General features: G+C 43.9%; 1 protein-coding gene across 3 annotated transcripts in view; it reads left to right on the forward strand.

The window, feature by feature from the left end:
* The window catches only part of PARP2 (poly(ADP-ribose) polymerase 2), a 402,899-nt gene that overhangs the window by 347,779 nt on the left and 41,397 nt on the right, over window positions 1–13,723 (forward strand). For all 3 annotated transcript variants that reach the window (XM_085618532.1, XM_085618533.1, XM_085618534.1), the window contains 2 exons: window positions 749–848; window positions 1,747–1,845. In XM_085618532.1, coding sequence (XP_085474658.1) covers window positions 749–848; window positions 1,747–1,845 — 199 coding nt within the window. The remainder of the gene's footprint in view (window positions 1–748; window positions 849–1,746; window positions 1,846–13,723) is intronic.

The raw sequence follows: 13,723 nt of genomic DNA on the forward strand, positions 1-13,723 counted from the left end.
ATCTTTCCCATAAGTGCTTAGGTATTGGCAGACTGATACAATAATAACATAGTGCTGGATGGGTGTTTGAAGAATTGCATGAGACTGACAGGAGGTATCCTACACTGCATGGGTACTACTTCAGTATTTAATGGAGTGGACCAATAGTATGTATCTGCTCAGAGATTTGTAGGGATTATGCACAGAATATTTTATGTTTACTTGTGTTGGTGCATAGGTCATTTTATAAGAATACCACTAGTAACTGGAATGATGACAGTGCTGCAAACAGAGTGAACACTTAATTTATAAGTGCTTACGTATTGGTGGAGTGATAGGATAAGTATATAGTGGTAGATAAGTGATTAAAGAATTGCATGGGACAGACTGGACGATTCCTACACTTCATGAGTACTAACTGGGTATTTAGAAGAGTGTATCAATAGTATGTAGCTAGTTAGAGGTCTGCTTGGAAAGTGGCCAAAATATTATAGATGTACTTGTGTTAGTAGCTAGGCCATTCCATAAGTTCATGACTAGTAACTAGATTAGTCTGTGGCAGTCCTGAACGTTCTGTGTTCTGTTCATTACATAAAGTCTAGTGACAGCTGCACTGTTAAGCCAGAGCTAATAATACTCTTGCAACAAACCTAGCCATCTCTGTGAAATTGTGGTTGGTGTTCAATAAAGTATGAAATGCTGCAGGAACTGATGTTCAACTAAATTGTCTACTGCCTAATTACGGATTTTTCCATATTTCTACCTTCAGGATGCTCCTGTGGCACGGCTCACGGTTAACCAACTGGGTAGGGATCCTGAGTAGAGGTCTGTGCGTCGCCCCACCTGAGGCTCCAGTCACTGGGTACATGGTAAGTGTGTTCAAATATTATTGATAGTGAATTCACAATGTCAGCTCTGTTGCCTACACTAGTTATAAAGTTGTTAATCATGATGAACTCGAAACTCTGTAATTTTTATCGTCCTTTCTTTTACAGGATGGTTCAACTTTGATTGCTAGAAGCACTCCCCTTTCCATTTTAGTTTAGGATATTTTGTGGGCTTTCACTCATCCATCTGTGTCTCTTATCAGCCTTTCTACGCTGTAAAGCATGGGAAGAACTCAAGGATTGTTTTCCTTTCTTCAGCTGTGACAAAAGATGTTAGAGGAGAGAGAGAGAGAGAGGCGAAATTAGAACTGAATGGAACCTTCTGTACTTAATTCATTCCCATGGTAACCTCCAAAAGTTTATTTTGTGATTACCATTATTGATAATAGAAGGGTGTAGCCCAGTGAACAGATATAATAGACAAAAAGATGACGAGACACCATGAAAATGAACAAGTAGAGACTTTAACCTAAGTGATATTAGGGAACCAGGATACCCAGTCCCCTATTCCCAATTACTCGACTCATGACTTCCCAGTTGGCAAACAGCACACACATGGTCCGTGTACTAACCTGGATTTCACAAGTTGATAGTATGGCTGGAGGTCCCTCTTTAAAATGAAATATCACGTTTTGGTTAGCACCTTAACCCCACATTGCAGCAAATTGTTCACTACTACCCAGTACTTTACTTACTTCTCCTGGTTTTCCTTCTCTCATTCCACTTCTCTATTTGAGCATCACTGTTCTCCATGTGTTCGTTACTACAGTCTAATGTTAAGCATGCATGATCCTTACTCGTTTTGATGGTTCTATGAGTATATGGATTTTTTGTTTATTGCATTGTGGACTGATTCAATCTTTTTTGTAAATACTTTCAGTTTGGAAAAGGTATCTACTTTGCGGACATGTCTTCAAAGAGTGGAAATTACTGCTTTGCAACAAGACAGAAGGATGTTGGACTGTTGCTTCTCTCTGAGGTAAAGACTTTTACTGTGGTGAAGGTTGTACCCACTTTTGTTAGCATGTTGATTGTGTGATTTTTATTCTCTGAGAAACAAAGAACCACACCGTAGCCACGTTTCCTCCCCCCCCCATCGGCTCCTCTTCAGTCACATTGTTGATATGCATTGCAAAGTAGGGGTGAGGAAGAGAAAATCAACTGATACATAGCGCAGATGGTTTAGAGGAGCAAGGAGGGCATAGCTTCTCTGTGGTTGAAGAAATAATCAGGAGGCAGAGGATTGGGTGCAGTAAGGGGAAGAGTTAGGTGTTTAGGTGTTCAGATAGCACAAGGGTTGATTAAACACACAGTGGTCTTAAGTTTTTTCCGAATATGTTTCAATGAATGTAGTGCTTGCAGACCACGGGTCTCTAAGGCTGACTATCACCTGACTTCAGTGTATGAGGACTATCACTCCATGCCCTCATTCAAGATTGCTACTCTTAACAAAGCCCACAAACAACTGCTTGCTGAATCTTCCACTGAAGCTCCCCCGTCCACTTAAGCGTTGATCCTTACAGATGTGCTGCAAATTTGATGTCCCCAAAAGCAGGATAACTGAACCATTTAGTCAAAGACCATTAAGAAGTAACATTTACCAGCAATCCTGCCTACTACCTGGCTTCTTCCCGCACGGCATGCTCTGAGGTACTGAATACTTGTACAATAGAATGTGTTTTGCGGTACTGGTCTTGTATTAGAGCATATCACAAAAGTTTGCGGCTCAATCTGCTCCAAGTGCTGAGAGTGTTGCATGATTTGACTGTGCAATAGCCCAAGATGCTATTGCGGCTTACCAACAAGAACCAAGTTAACACGAAGTTGAAGTTGTCTGAAAAAGATAGGCAACAGACTCCGGGGTCCTAAATGCTTGTTCTGCGGTAGTCCTACACTGGGCAATCTTTAGGCCCCGGGGTTAGAAATCTCCGACTCTATATGGCATTAGTGAGATGATGAGCCAAATTATTAAAAACCATAGTTACTGGGCTGCCCACTCTGGAATTAACTCCTCTGACTAACAAAGTTTGGTTAGTCACCACAGCTCCCTTCGACTGACCTGATTATGAATACAACCACCAACCCACTGGGAATATAATGCACTTAGGCCAGATATATTGGGCTCCTATTGGCCAAGTGGGCGGTGGAAACTTCTATGAAGGATTTGCCTAGCCTCCCTTTCACAGCTATCAGGAAGATTTTCTAATAGACCCACCCATCTAGAAGCAAATGGCATGAAGATTGGGATCTTCTTCAAGAGAAAATCGAACCCTGTGGGCCTAACGTCTAGGACGGTCTACCTCAAAGTTGGGGAACCGGGTTCGAGTCTTGGCAGGGACGTTGAACATCCTGTGATTGCCCCCCCCCCCCCCCCCCCCCCCCAAAAAATGTTTTGTTAACAGCAGCTCACCTACTGGGGATAGAAAACATGATCACAACAGCCTGACCTGCCTCTTGTGAGAGGAGCGTAAATGTTATAAAAATAAAAGCAGATCTCTCACATTAGAATATCTTCCAGGCACTTGTAGAATTTTGTAGCAGGACCCTAGCACTCACCACCACCCCACCCCCTTTGTGGCATGTTGATGCTCCATGCGGGCAACCCTTGGAACCGCTGGCTCCATACCAACCCTGGAAGTAATGGAACAAAGCCGCATATAGGCACCACCCCTATGCTTTGATGTTCGTTCCTTTCTTCTGCACCTTCCAATGCAGTCTTGGAGCTCCGCTTCTGACTTTGCATAGATAATGTTTTGAAGATAGAAAAAATAAAAAAAATAAACAATCTGTAAAGCTACACCATTGCCCCACCTAAAACAATTTAATTCAAACCATGCCATGTCTGCAGGAGCAGATGTTGGTTATAGACCTACACGAGGTGTGCCTTTAGTGCTTGTGCTCAAGACACAACTAAGTCATGTGTTAGCTGCACCCTCATGCACCTGAAAAGGATCCGAGACTGGGAGCTGAAGTTGTTTGTTGCCAGATACAAGATGCTATGGCCTTCACCCAAGTACCACTCCAAGACATGGGCCCAGTCTCTGTCCCGGGGCAGCTACCTCCAAGTCCTCTGGTAACTCCAGGTTCAAACGCAAACATAAGAATGCGCAGCAGGACTCGACCCCATTCCCGCCACTCTGATTCCAAAGAGAAGGTGCAAGGCCATTGTGATGGTATTCGCACACTATCGAGGTCACCGTTTAAGGAGCTCATCCCTCAGTTGAATCTGATGCACCCCAGCTTCATGTGCCAACATTGAACCTGCAGCACATTTAAGCCTTCATTGAGGCAATGCTGCAGATTTCCAGTCTGATTTCCGCCCATCTGGTGAATCTTTGGATCACATGGAACCGCAGGCACCTCCAGTCGTATTATCTGCGGGTAACTCCCCGGTGCCGCCTGTCTTCTCTGGATCCATTATGAGGCACATACTGATGCCGGTACAGGCTTCAACTCCTGCACAGAGATTCATGTAAACTTCACGCTGCGTTAATGCCAGTACCGACTCCACCAACGTTGAATGATCCTGTGTCATTGCCCATGTCCGACCACGAACAGATGTCAGCCCTTGCTCAGCCCGTGCCTCTTTACAAAAACACTAAAGCACAATCAGTTGTCATACAGTCTGACTCTAACCCAGTGCTTCTACCAGCAGAGGCTACATTTTCTGTTTTGGTTCTGTCTCTGATCCTATGCCTGAGCTGGGTTCAGACCAGGATTCTGATGATGATGGAAAGGGCCTTTTCCCCCATCATTATGCTGATGATGCCTTATATGATGGCTCATAAAATGTCTAGCTTGACACCTCTACAATAAACAGGATTAGGAAGTGAAGAGGTAGTGTCCTTCGTGGGCACTGGAGGTGAATACGTCCTCCTCTAGGGATACAAAACATAAGGATCCACCTCAAAGGAGGTTCACAAGGGTGTGTTCCCTATCTTGGTAGGACGCACACAGTGTTTGCTTAACTACCCCTCACACACCAAAAGGGCCCTTGGTGTCATGCTTCATCATAGGAGTCTTTCTGCCCCGCTGCGGGACGGGGCGTGCTACGACCAGCGACTACGCGAGAGCACTGATTTTACAGTACTATGTGTGGTGTAGGGGTAGTAAGAGGAAGGGTCAGGAGTGAAGGCGAAAAAGTGAATTTAAAAAAGGACCAGGCCTCATGGACTTAAGAAACCTAAATAGGTCGTGGACGCTGGTGCTGGTAAAAAGGTGGTTCGGAGAGTCCTGCATGTAATGTGCGGATACTCCTGATCAAGTCAACATGTTTTGAAGCATCAAGGCTCTTTCATCAGGACTGGGAATGATCCCTTCAATACACACTATGTTGCTATCAATATATGATGGAATAGTGTGCTATATACAGAATATTGATAAAGATGCAAAATATCATGCACTTTATACAGTACCCAATCAGTATTTCTAAAATCTAAGTCTGAAAAAGAGAGGGCACAGTTAGTTCGGCAATTGCGCCTCCCAAAGCGCAAACACATTTAGCCTGTAAATACAAAGCGCCACAATGTGGCTGTAGTGTCATTAGCCTTAGTTGTAACTTGAAACCAAGTGCCGTGGCCTGTTAGTATAAAAGGGACAAAACGAGACACATACGAAAAACAGAAAACACACTCTCTATGTTAGAGATCGGAGTAACTGTAAATAAAGGTGGATAGTATGCAAAACAAACATCCATAGGTTGATACATACTAGGATACGTAAGAGACAATGCTCCATGAGCCTTTGGCACATTGCATGGGGGGGTTGATTGTGAGAGAAAAGTGACGTGTCCCAGAACCTAATAGGTTCTGGTCACTAAAGTCCACAGAAAAGGAGGGTTATCTCAGGACTACGTATGGCTCTAGGCGTGTGGGTGCTCCTGGTGGCTTTCCCTCTGAAGTGATGATTTCTTAGAGATAAAGACATTTATAAAGATTGTTTCAAAAGGGTTTAAAAAGGGGGATGAATGAGTAGTAGGCAAGCCTCCACGGGGTCACTGTTGCATGGATTTGTAGAGTCTCCCAACACCTGCAGCAGAATGCCTTAATGATATAGTCATCTCTACATTGGGGTTCTTTGTAGTTTAGGGACTTAGGGGTTTAGGACAGTTGAGCCCAAGGTATGTCGTCGTTAAGACCAGTTAGGTGGGTGCCCAGACGGAACACCCAACGTTGTTCTTTTTCCAGCAGGCCATTCTCGTTGTGGAGTTTCTCAATCACGGTCCACTTCAAGTCATCCACGCTGTGCGACATAGCTAGGTAGTGACTTGCCACCTTCTTGGTGCTCTTTTTACTGCGAACATTACTCTTGTGCTCGCTTATTGGTCTTGATGTCATGCCAATGTATTCTTGTCTGCATGGACACGTGATCATATATATCACGTTTCTGCTATTGCAGTTTGTGAATCCTCTTTGTTCCTAGACTGAGCCATTCATGAACATGATGTTTTTACTTCTTTTTGTGAGATTGTATGTGCTACAGTTACCATCTGTGAGCTCGGAACAGTTCCTCCGGAGGCGGAGGAACTGTCCGTAGCGGAGGTTGTCCCGATGGTGTCTGGGATGGAAACTGTTGTATAGTAATAGGCAATTTTTTGCCGTCGGTTTGAAATGTGTGGTAGTTTTGAGCGTGCCACTGTCCGGATAAATATTCAGGTCAAGGAACACCAAACTTGTGTTGGAAAATGTATGAGTGAATTTCAAAAATGTGTTTTGTTGGTTGCGCCATACCATGAAAGCTCCAATGGATTCGGCGTCACCTCTCCATATCACCAGCACATCGTCGATGTAACATTTCCAGACAATAATATTGTCATGGAACGGGTTGTGTTGATGTAGTAACTTGTTGGTTTCTTGATGGTGTACATAGAGACCAGCCAGACTGGGGGCAAAAGTGCTCCCCATGCTGGTCCCGTGCTTTTGGGATGACTATGTGATCAAGAAGACCTACAGCGAACAAGGATCGGATAGTGACTTGTCCGATGCAGGCTCAAACAACTCGTATTCCAGCTGAGGCAGCAACCCGAGGAACCAGAGAGGAGGAGCACAATACCAGAGAACCTACACACCAAGAGGAAGAGGTTGGGACCCTTACCAAGGACCACCCGGCTACACATTTTACCCTTACGGCCCACCACCAACTGGAGGACCATTCCAACACTGGAACCCACCACCACAAGAATTTAATTATTATGGACCACCTCCTTTTTTAGGAGCACGCCCTGGACCACCAAGAGGAAGGAACCGTCGAGGCAACCAGGTCCACTGGAGCAACGAGGCAGGGCACGTAGCGAAAGTATCAATGAGGAGAATGACAGCGAACAAACCATCAACCAGCAGGAGGGGCAATTAGTGGTCAATTTGACAGAGTACACACTTACCTAGCCCCAAAAACATGTCCTGGAAAAAGGCCTTGGCTTTGTCCCCACTAACAAGATGGACAAATTCAAACTGCCTAGAAATGAAGGAGTTTATACGAAAGTTAAAACTACAGGCCATCTTTGCTAACAAAGAAACTAGACAACAGAGGAGCAGACATTGGACACCGGATTACGACTCAAGCCCACTTTCACCCCTTTTGGGCTCTACACTACCAGTTGAATTACTTGCTTTTGAAAAAGCAGTAATGGAGGAACTGACCAGCATACCAAATGAGGGTAAAAAAACATTCCAGAATGTCACACGATTGGAAAAAAAAGCATTACAACAATTGGCTGACAACACCAACTTGGTTATAAAGCCTGCTGATAAAGAGGGTGTAATTGTTATTCAAACAACACACAATTACAACACTGAATGCAGGAAACTTCTGGAAGATCGTAGGAACTACAAGATCCTCCGTGATGACCCAACAGAGGAGATCCGGGTACGGATTGTAGGGATGGTCAAAGAAGCCACAGCACATGACTGGGTATCGAGGAAGGAGGCAGATTTCCTCATTCAGAAATCACCCAAGACACCATATTATTACACCATCCCGAAAATCCACAAAAACTTGGAATACCCCCCGGCCGCCCAATTGTGTCTGGGATCGGTTCCATACTAGAACCCCTTTCCAGGTTTGCCAACGCATTCCTATGGCCCTTAGTTTAAAAAAAAAACAGACACCAAGGCCGGGTTACAACTTATCAAGGACCGCCAATTTGACCCAGAGCAACACAACTTACTGAGACTTGATGTCGAAAGCTTGTATACTAGCTTACCTCATGACGAAACCCTGGACATCATAGAGGAAGTACTATTTACCGCAACATGGAACTACCATACACCTCGCAACATGGTGATGGAATGCATCTCCCTGGCCCTGAAAAGTAACTTCTTTCTGTACGAGGGGGTACACTACCTACAAAAGCACGGGACCAGCATGGGGAGCACTTTTGCCCCCAGTCTGGCTGGTCTCTATGTACACCATCTAGAAACCAACAAGATACTACATAAACCCAGCCCGTTCCATGACAATATTATTGTCTGGAAACGTTACATCGACGATGTGCTAGTGATATGGAGAGGTGACGCCGAATCCATTGGATCTTTCATGGTATGGCTCAACCAACAAAACACATTTTTGAAATTCACTTATACATTTTCCAACACAAGTTTGGTGTTCCTTGACCTGAATATTTATCTGGACAGTGGCACGCTCAAAACTACCACACATTTCAAACCGACGGCAAAAAATTGCCTATTACTATACAACAGTTTCCATCCCAGACACCTTCGGGACAACCTCCCCTATGGACCGTTCCTCCGCCTCCGGAGGAACTGTTCCGAGCTCACAGATTTCAAAAAACAAGCCTCCGATTTGGAAAGTAAGCTACTGAAACGCAACTATCCAGAACGAATTGTGAAGAGAGGGTTGAAACGGGCAAGAAACAACAACAGAGACGCTCTCTTGGAAAACCGCATTCCTAAAGAACAGGAAACAAGACCCATTTGCGTAAATACTTTCAACACTCACTCCAATCAAGTGTCAAAAATAGTGACTAGACACTGGAGAAGTCTCAATTTTCCTAAATCCATGTTCTCCCACAAGAGAGGCAGGAATCTGAAGGACATCTTGGTCCATACCAGACCTCGCGTAACACCTGTAAGGGATTTGGCCACCACTACCCTCCCACCTGTACAGGGTCATTACCCATGTGGTAACTGTAGCACATGCAATCTCACAAAAAGAAGTAAAAACAACACATTCATGAATGGCTCAGTCTGGGAACAAAGAGGATTCACAAACTGCAATAGCAGAAACGTGATATATATGATCACGTGTTCATGCAGACAAGAAAACATCGGCATGACATCAAGAGCAATAAGGATCCGTATCGGCGAGCACAAGAGTAATGTTTGCTGTAAAAAGAGCACCACGAAGATGGCAAGTCACTACCTAACTATGTCGCACAGCGTATATGACTTAAAGTGGACCGTGATTGAGCAACTCCACAAAGAGAATGGCCTGCTGGAATAAGAACAACGTTGGGTGTTCCGTCTGGGCACCCACCTAACTGGTCTTAACGACGACATACCTTGGGCTCAACTGTCCTAAACCCCCAAGTCCCTAAACTTCAAAGAACCCCAATGTAGAGACGACCATATCATTAAGGCATTCTGCTCCAGGTGTTGGGAGACTCTACAAATCCATGCAACAGTGACCCCCGTTGAGGCTATCCTACCACTCATTCATCCCCCTTTTTAAACGTTTTTGAAATAATCCTTATACATTTCTTTATCTCTAAGAAATCATCACTTCAGAGGGAAAGCCACCAGGAGCACCCACACGTCTAGAGCCATACGTACTCCTGAGATAACCCTCCTTTTCTGTGGACTTTAGTGACAAGAACCTATTAGGTTCTGGGACACGTCACTTTTCTCTCACAATAAACCCACCCATGCAATGGGCCAAACATCAAAAAATCGCGACCAGACCATGAGCCTTTTGCACTCGTAATCAAACATTGTTATTCCGTGGCTTCACTAATGAGATTACATCCTCCCCGCATGGGTTCGGTAGCAAGATTCTCTATGCATACCTCCCCATGGGACTTGCGCCCAACAATTGCCACTCAAAACCCACATTAATTAAATGTTTTGATTGAATTAGTATTCAGACTCACTGCGCACAATCTTACGTTTAATATTGCAGCAATAAGAGACCGCGTACACCGTTATGATGTACAAATTTAGAACATCGGTACTTTCGAAATAAGAGCCACTTCCTGTTCCACAGTAGAAACAAATGGGTTATTGCTCTAGCGTTCGAGTTCCCGACAGGTTAAGTCACTTCCGTTTAGACTTCATGCTGATACTACCGCTCTAGTCTGCATTGCATCGCAGCCACCGGAAGTGATCGGACATCCACTTCCGGGTAACTACGAACTTCTGCACAGGTGCATTCATTTGTATTTACTAAGTGTCAATTAACTGTCACATAAATAGAGCCTCCCCCGCGGACTCACTCACACCACGGAGCTGCGGGATGGCGTTATCTTGAGCGAGGCAGTGTTGACTACTATGCAAGTACTGCACAGCCGTGTAAGGAACCAGTGATATACAGCTTTTCTAAGGATTCCCATGAATCGCTGGCTCTGGACTACAACCTTTTTTTCTCCCACCCTTTCTTTACCAAACAGACTACAGTGGCAACACCCTTCCCACCCGTTCAAAAGGCTCATGGAGCATAGTCTCCTACATATCCTAGTATGTATCAACCTATGGATGTTTGTTTTGCATACTATCCACCATTATTTACAGTTACTCTGATCTCTAACATAGAGAGTGTGTTTTCTGTTTTTTTGTATGTGTCTCGTTTTGTCACTTTTATCCTAACAGGTCTTGGCACTTGTTTTCAAGTTACAACTAAGGCTAATGACACTACAGTCACATTGTGGCGCTATGTATTCACAGGCTAAACGTGTTTGCGCATTGGGAGGCGCAATTGTATAACTAACTGTGCTCTCTCTTTTTCAGACTTACATTTTGGGAATACTGATTTGGTACTGTATAAAGTGCATGACATTTTGCATCTTTTTCACTACTCTGTATATAGCACACTGTTTCATCACATATTGATAGCAACATAGTGAGTAGTGAAGGGATTCCCAGTCCTGATGAAGAAGTCTTGAGGCTTCGAAACATGTTGACTTAATCAGGAGTATCCGCACATTACACGCAGGACTCTCCGAACCACCTTTTTAACAGCACCAGCCTCCACGACCTATTAAAGTTTCTTAAGTCCACGAGGCCAGGTCCTTTTTTAAATTCACTTTTTCGCATTCACTCATGACCCTTCCTCTCACTACCCCTACACCTCACATAGTACTGTAAAATTAGTGCTCCCGCGTAGTCGCTGGTCATAGTACGCCCCGTCCCGCAGCATGGCGGGAAGACCCCTACGATGAAGCATGACACCAAGGGCCCTTTTGGTGTGTGAGGGGTAGTTAAGCAAACACTGTGTGCATCCTACCAAGATAGGAAACACATCCTTGTGAACCTCCTTTGAGGTGGATCCTTATAGCTTGACACCTCCCCTGAAACAGAACTTAACTTGCCACATGGGCTACTATTTAATGACTCCCTCGCAGATACTCTGATAGATACCTGGTCGAAACCATGTTCTTGTGTGCTTGTGAACAGACCGGTGACCAGACATACACCAGCACTCACCCAGATTTTATCCCCAGGCTCCCCACTCTAGTAAACTTTATTGTACAGGCCTCAACTAGTAGGTTGAGCTCATTCCTGACTACTGCTTTGGGCAGGCAATCCAAATGGATTGATACCTTTGGCTCCTCTGTAGGGTTGACGCTATGTTCTCTGTAAATGTGGGTTGTCTGTTGGTTCGATACACACTCCCATTTTGGCATAGCAGGCACGATCTTGCTGTCACAGAGGATCTTAGAGCCTCTATGGCTCAGATGATAGGTGATGGGCAGGATGCGGCAAAATGTATTATCTGCACCAGCATGGGCTCCACAAAGTGCATTGGCAGGGCATTCAGGACTAGTGTTGCCATTTGTAGACACACATGGATAATGGCCACTGGTTTCTCTGATGATGTACAAGTCTCACTAATGGATATGCCATTTGACAGGTCTCACCTTTCTGGGGAGATGACGGGTTCTACTCTAGAATTCCTTAAGGACTGCAGAACTACCTGTTCTGCGGAGTCTCCTCCTTTTAACATCTAAAAGTTCCCACGTTAGTGATCAGCACACTGTTACCAAGAATTGTTCACGATTCCAGTCTAAGGCCACTGAAACGAAAAAATAAAAAAATGACATCAGCGCTCGGGAGTGGCTTGTTATAAGCAAATCTGCTCTGTCACTTTCGGGGTGGTATGGAGCTAGCGTGGACTGCCACGCCACCACCTAGTGGCGCATGGTGTAGCATTGCTACAAAATTCTCCGGATCCAGTCTGGGGCCTTCTGATATTGTAAGGTGAGGAATCTGCAATTAATCAGAGCAGTCTTTCTTAAAATGCGAGCCATGGCCCATTGGTGGGTCAAAAACAGATTTTTGGTGGCTCTCGAAGGTAAAAATAATAAATAAAGATGCCTTTAAATTCTGTATTTATTTTGTCACATTTGCTGTAGTTAAAAGACAGGTCTAATGTCAGGCTATGTCTTCTGACAAATTGCTGCTTTTGTTAGCTTGGGAGTTGGTGTTTACAACCTCCTCTCGCTTTGCAGTCAGAGAAAGTAAAGTAAATTATGTGACAATCTTGCTGAGGTGCTGGGAGTGGTAACACAAAACAAAGTGTAAATACCTGTAAATGACCTGTTCACATTCAGCAGTTAGGAAAGCAAAAACTAAGCACATTGTTTTGTAATTCTAAAGTGCGATGGAAACACAGATTTTAATAGGTCCAAAACAATCAAGGCACTTTAATTGGAGATGCACAAATGATAAATATTCACTGGAGTCCGATTTTCACACATTCTCATTTGTGTGCAGTATAGTTCTAGCAATAAAACTTTGTCCGTGCAAATTTTGTGGGCATGTCAATGGAATACGTGCTGTCTGTAAATGACAGTGCACTAACACATGATGTATTGGTTACATTACAAAATTGCACACCTCATGTCCATTACAGCTAGGTGGTTCGCAAATGTTTGTTGTTCAGAAAATTTAGGTTGTGGTTCTAAAGCATTTCTGAAGCACTGAGATAGAATATCCACCATAAAGAGTGTTGCCAAAGATAAGTAATTTGTTCTTTTATCTACATTTTTTAGCAATTGGGGATTTACAGGAAAATATATGTTTTGAGTGGGAAAGACATCTAATCCCTAAACTATACTTACATATTTGAAGAACCGAAATCTCTACAGAGTACCCTGTTGATTACTTCTACAAGATTTTCTTTCTGCCCATTCCTCTTATCAGTCAGAACCGGAATGACTATTAATCCTCCTAACCAGCGCTTCGTTTCAGATATTTCTTCCTATACCTGACTTTTCATGAGAACTAGCTACATTTTCAACTGGTAGGCATTTTGCATTTAAATGTTTTCAAAATACTTTTGATCCCTAGTAAGAAGCAATTTTGCCATACATGACAAAACCAGTCTTGCACTAGCCCATTCAGAGGTTATAGAGTGGCCTGCAAAAACCCTTTCCCAAAACCTTTTATTGCCAATCAAGCTGGTAAGGATTATTTGGAGGCTTAGCTAATGTTTTTCCATGAGTCAAACAGACTGAATATTATGCGCCCAAGATTAATGTGTATCCTTGGAACAAGTCTTCTGTCTTAGCTGTTGCTAGGATAAGGGCAACAGTGATACTTTCTGCTGCAATTAGTTGTCGTAATCGTATTGTATTGTATTGTATTCCTTTATTTCAGCTCAATAGAGCCATAAAAGGTCATAAC

The sequence above is a fragment of the Triturus cristatus genome, chromosome 7 (genome assembly GCF_964204655.1).
Source record: "Triturus cristatus chromosome 7, aTriCri1.1, whole genome shotgun sequence".
NCBI classification, from domain to species: domain Eukaryota; kingdom Metazoa; phylum Chordata; class Amphibia; order Caudata; family Salamandridae; genus Triturus; species Triturus cristatus.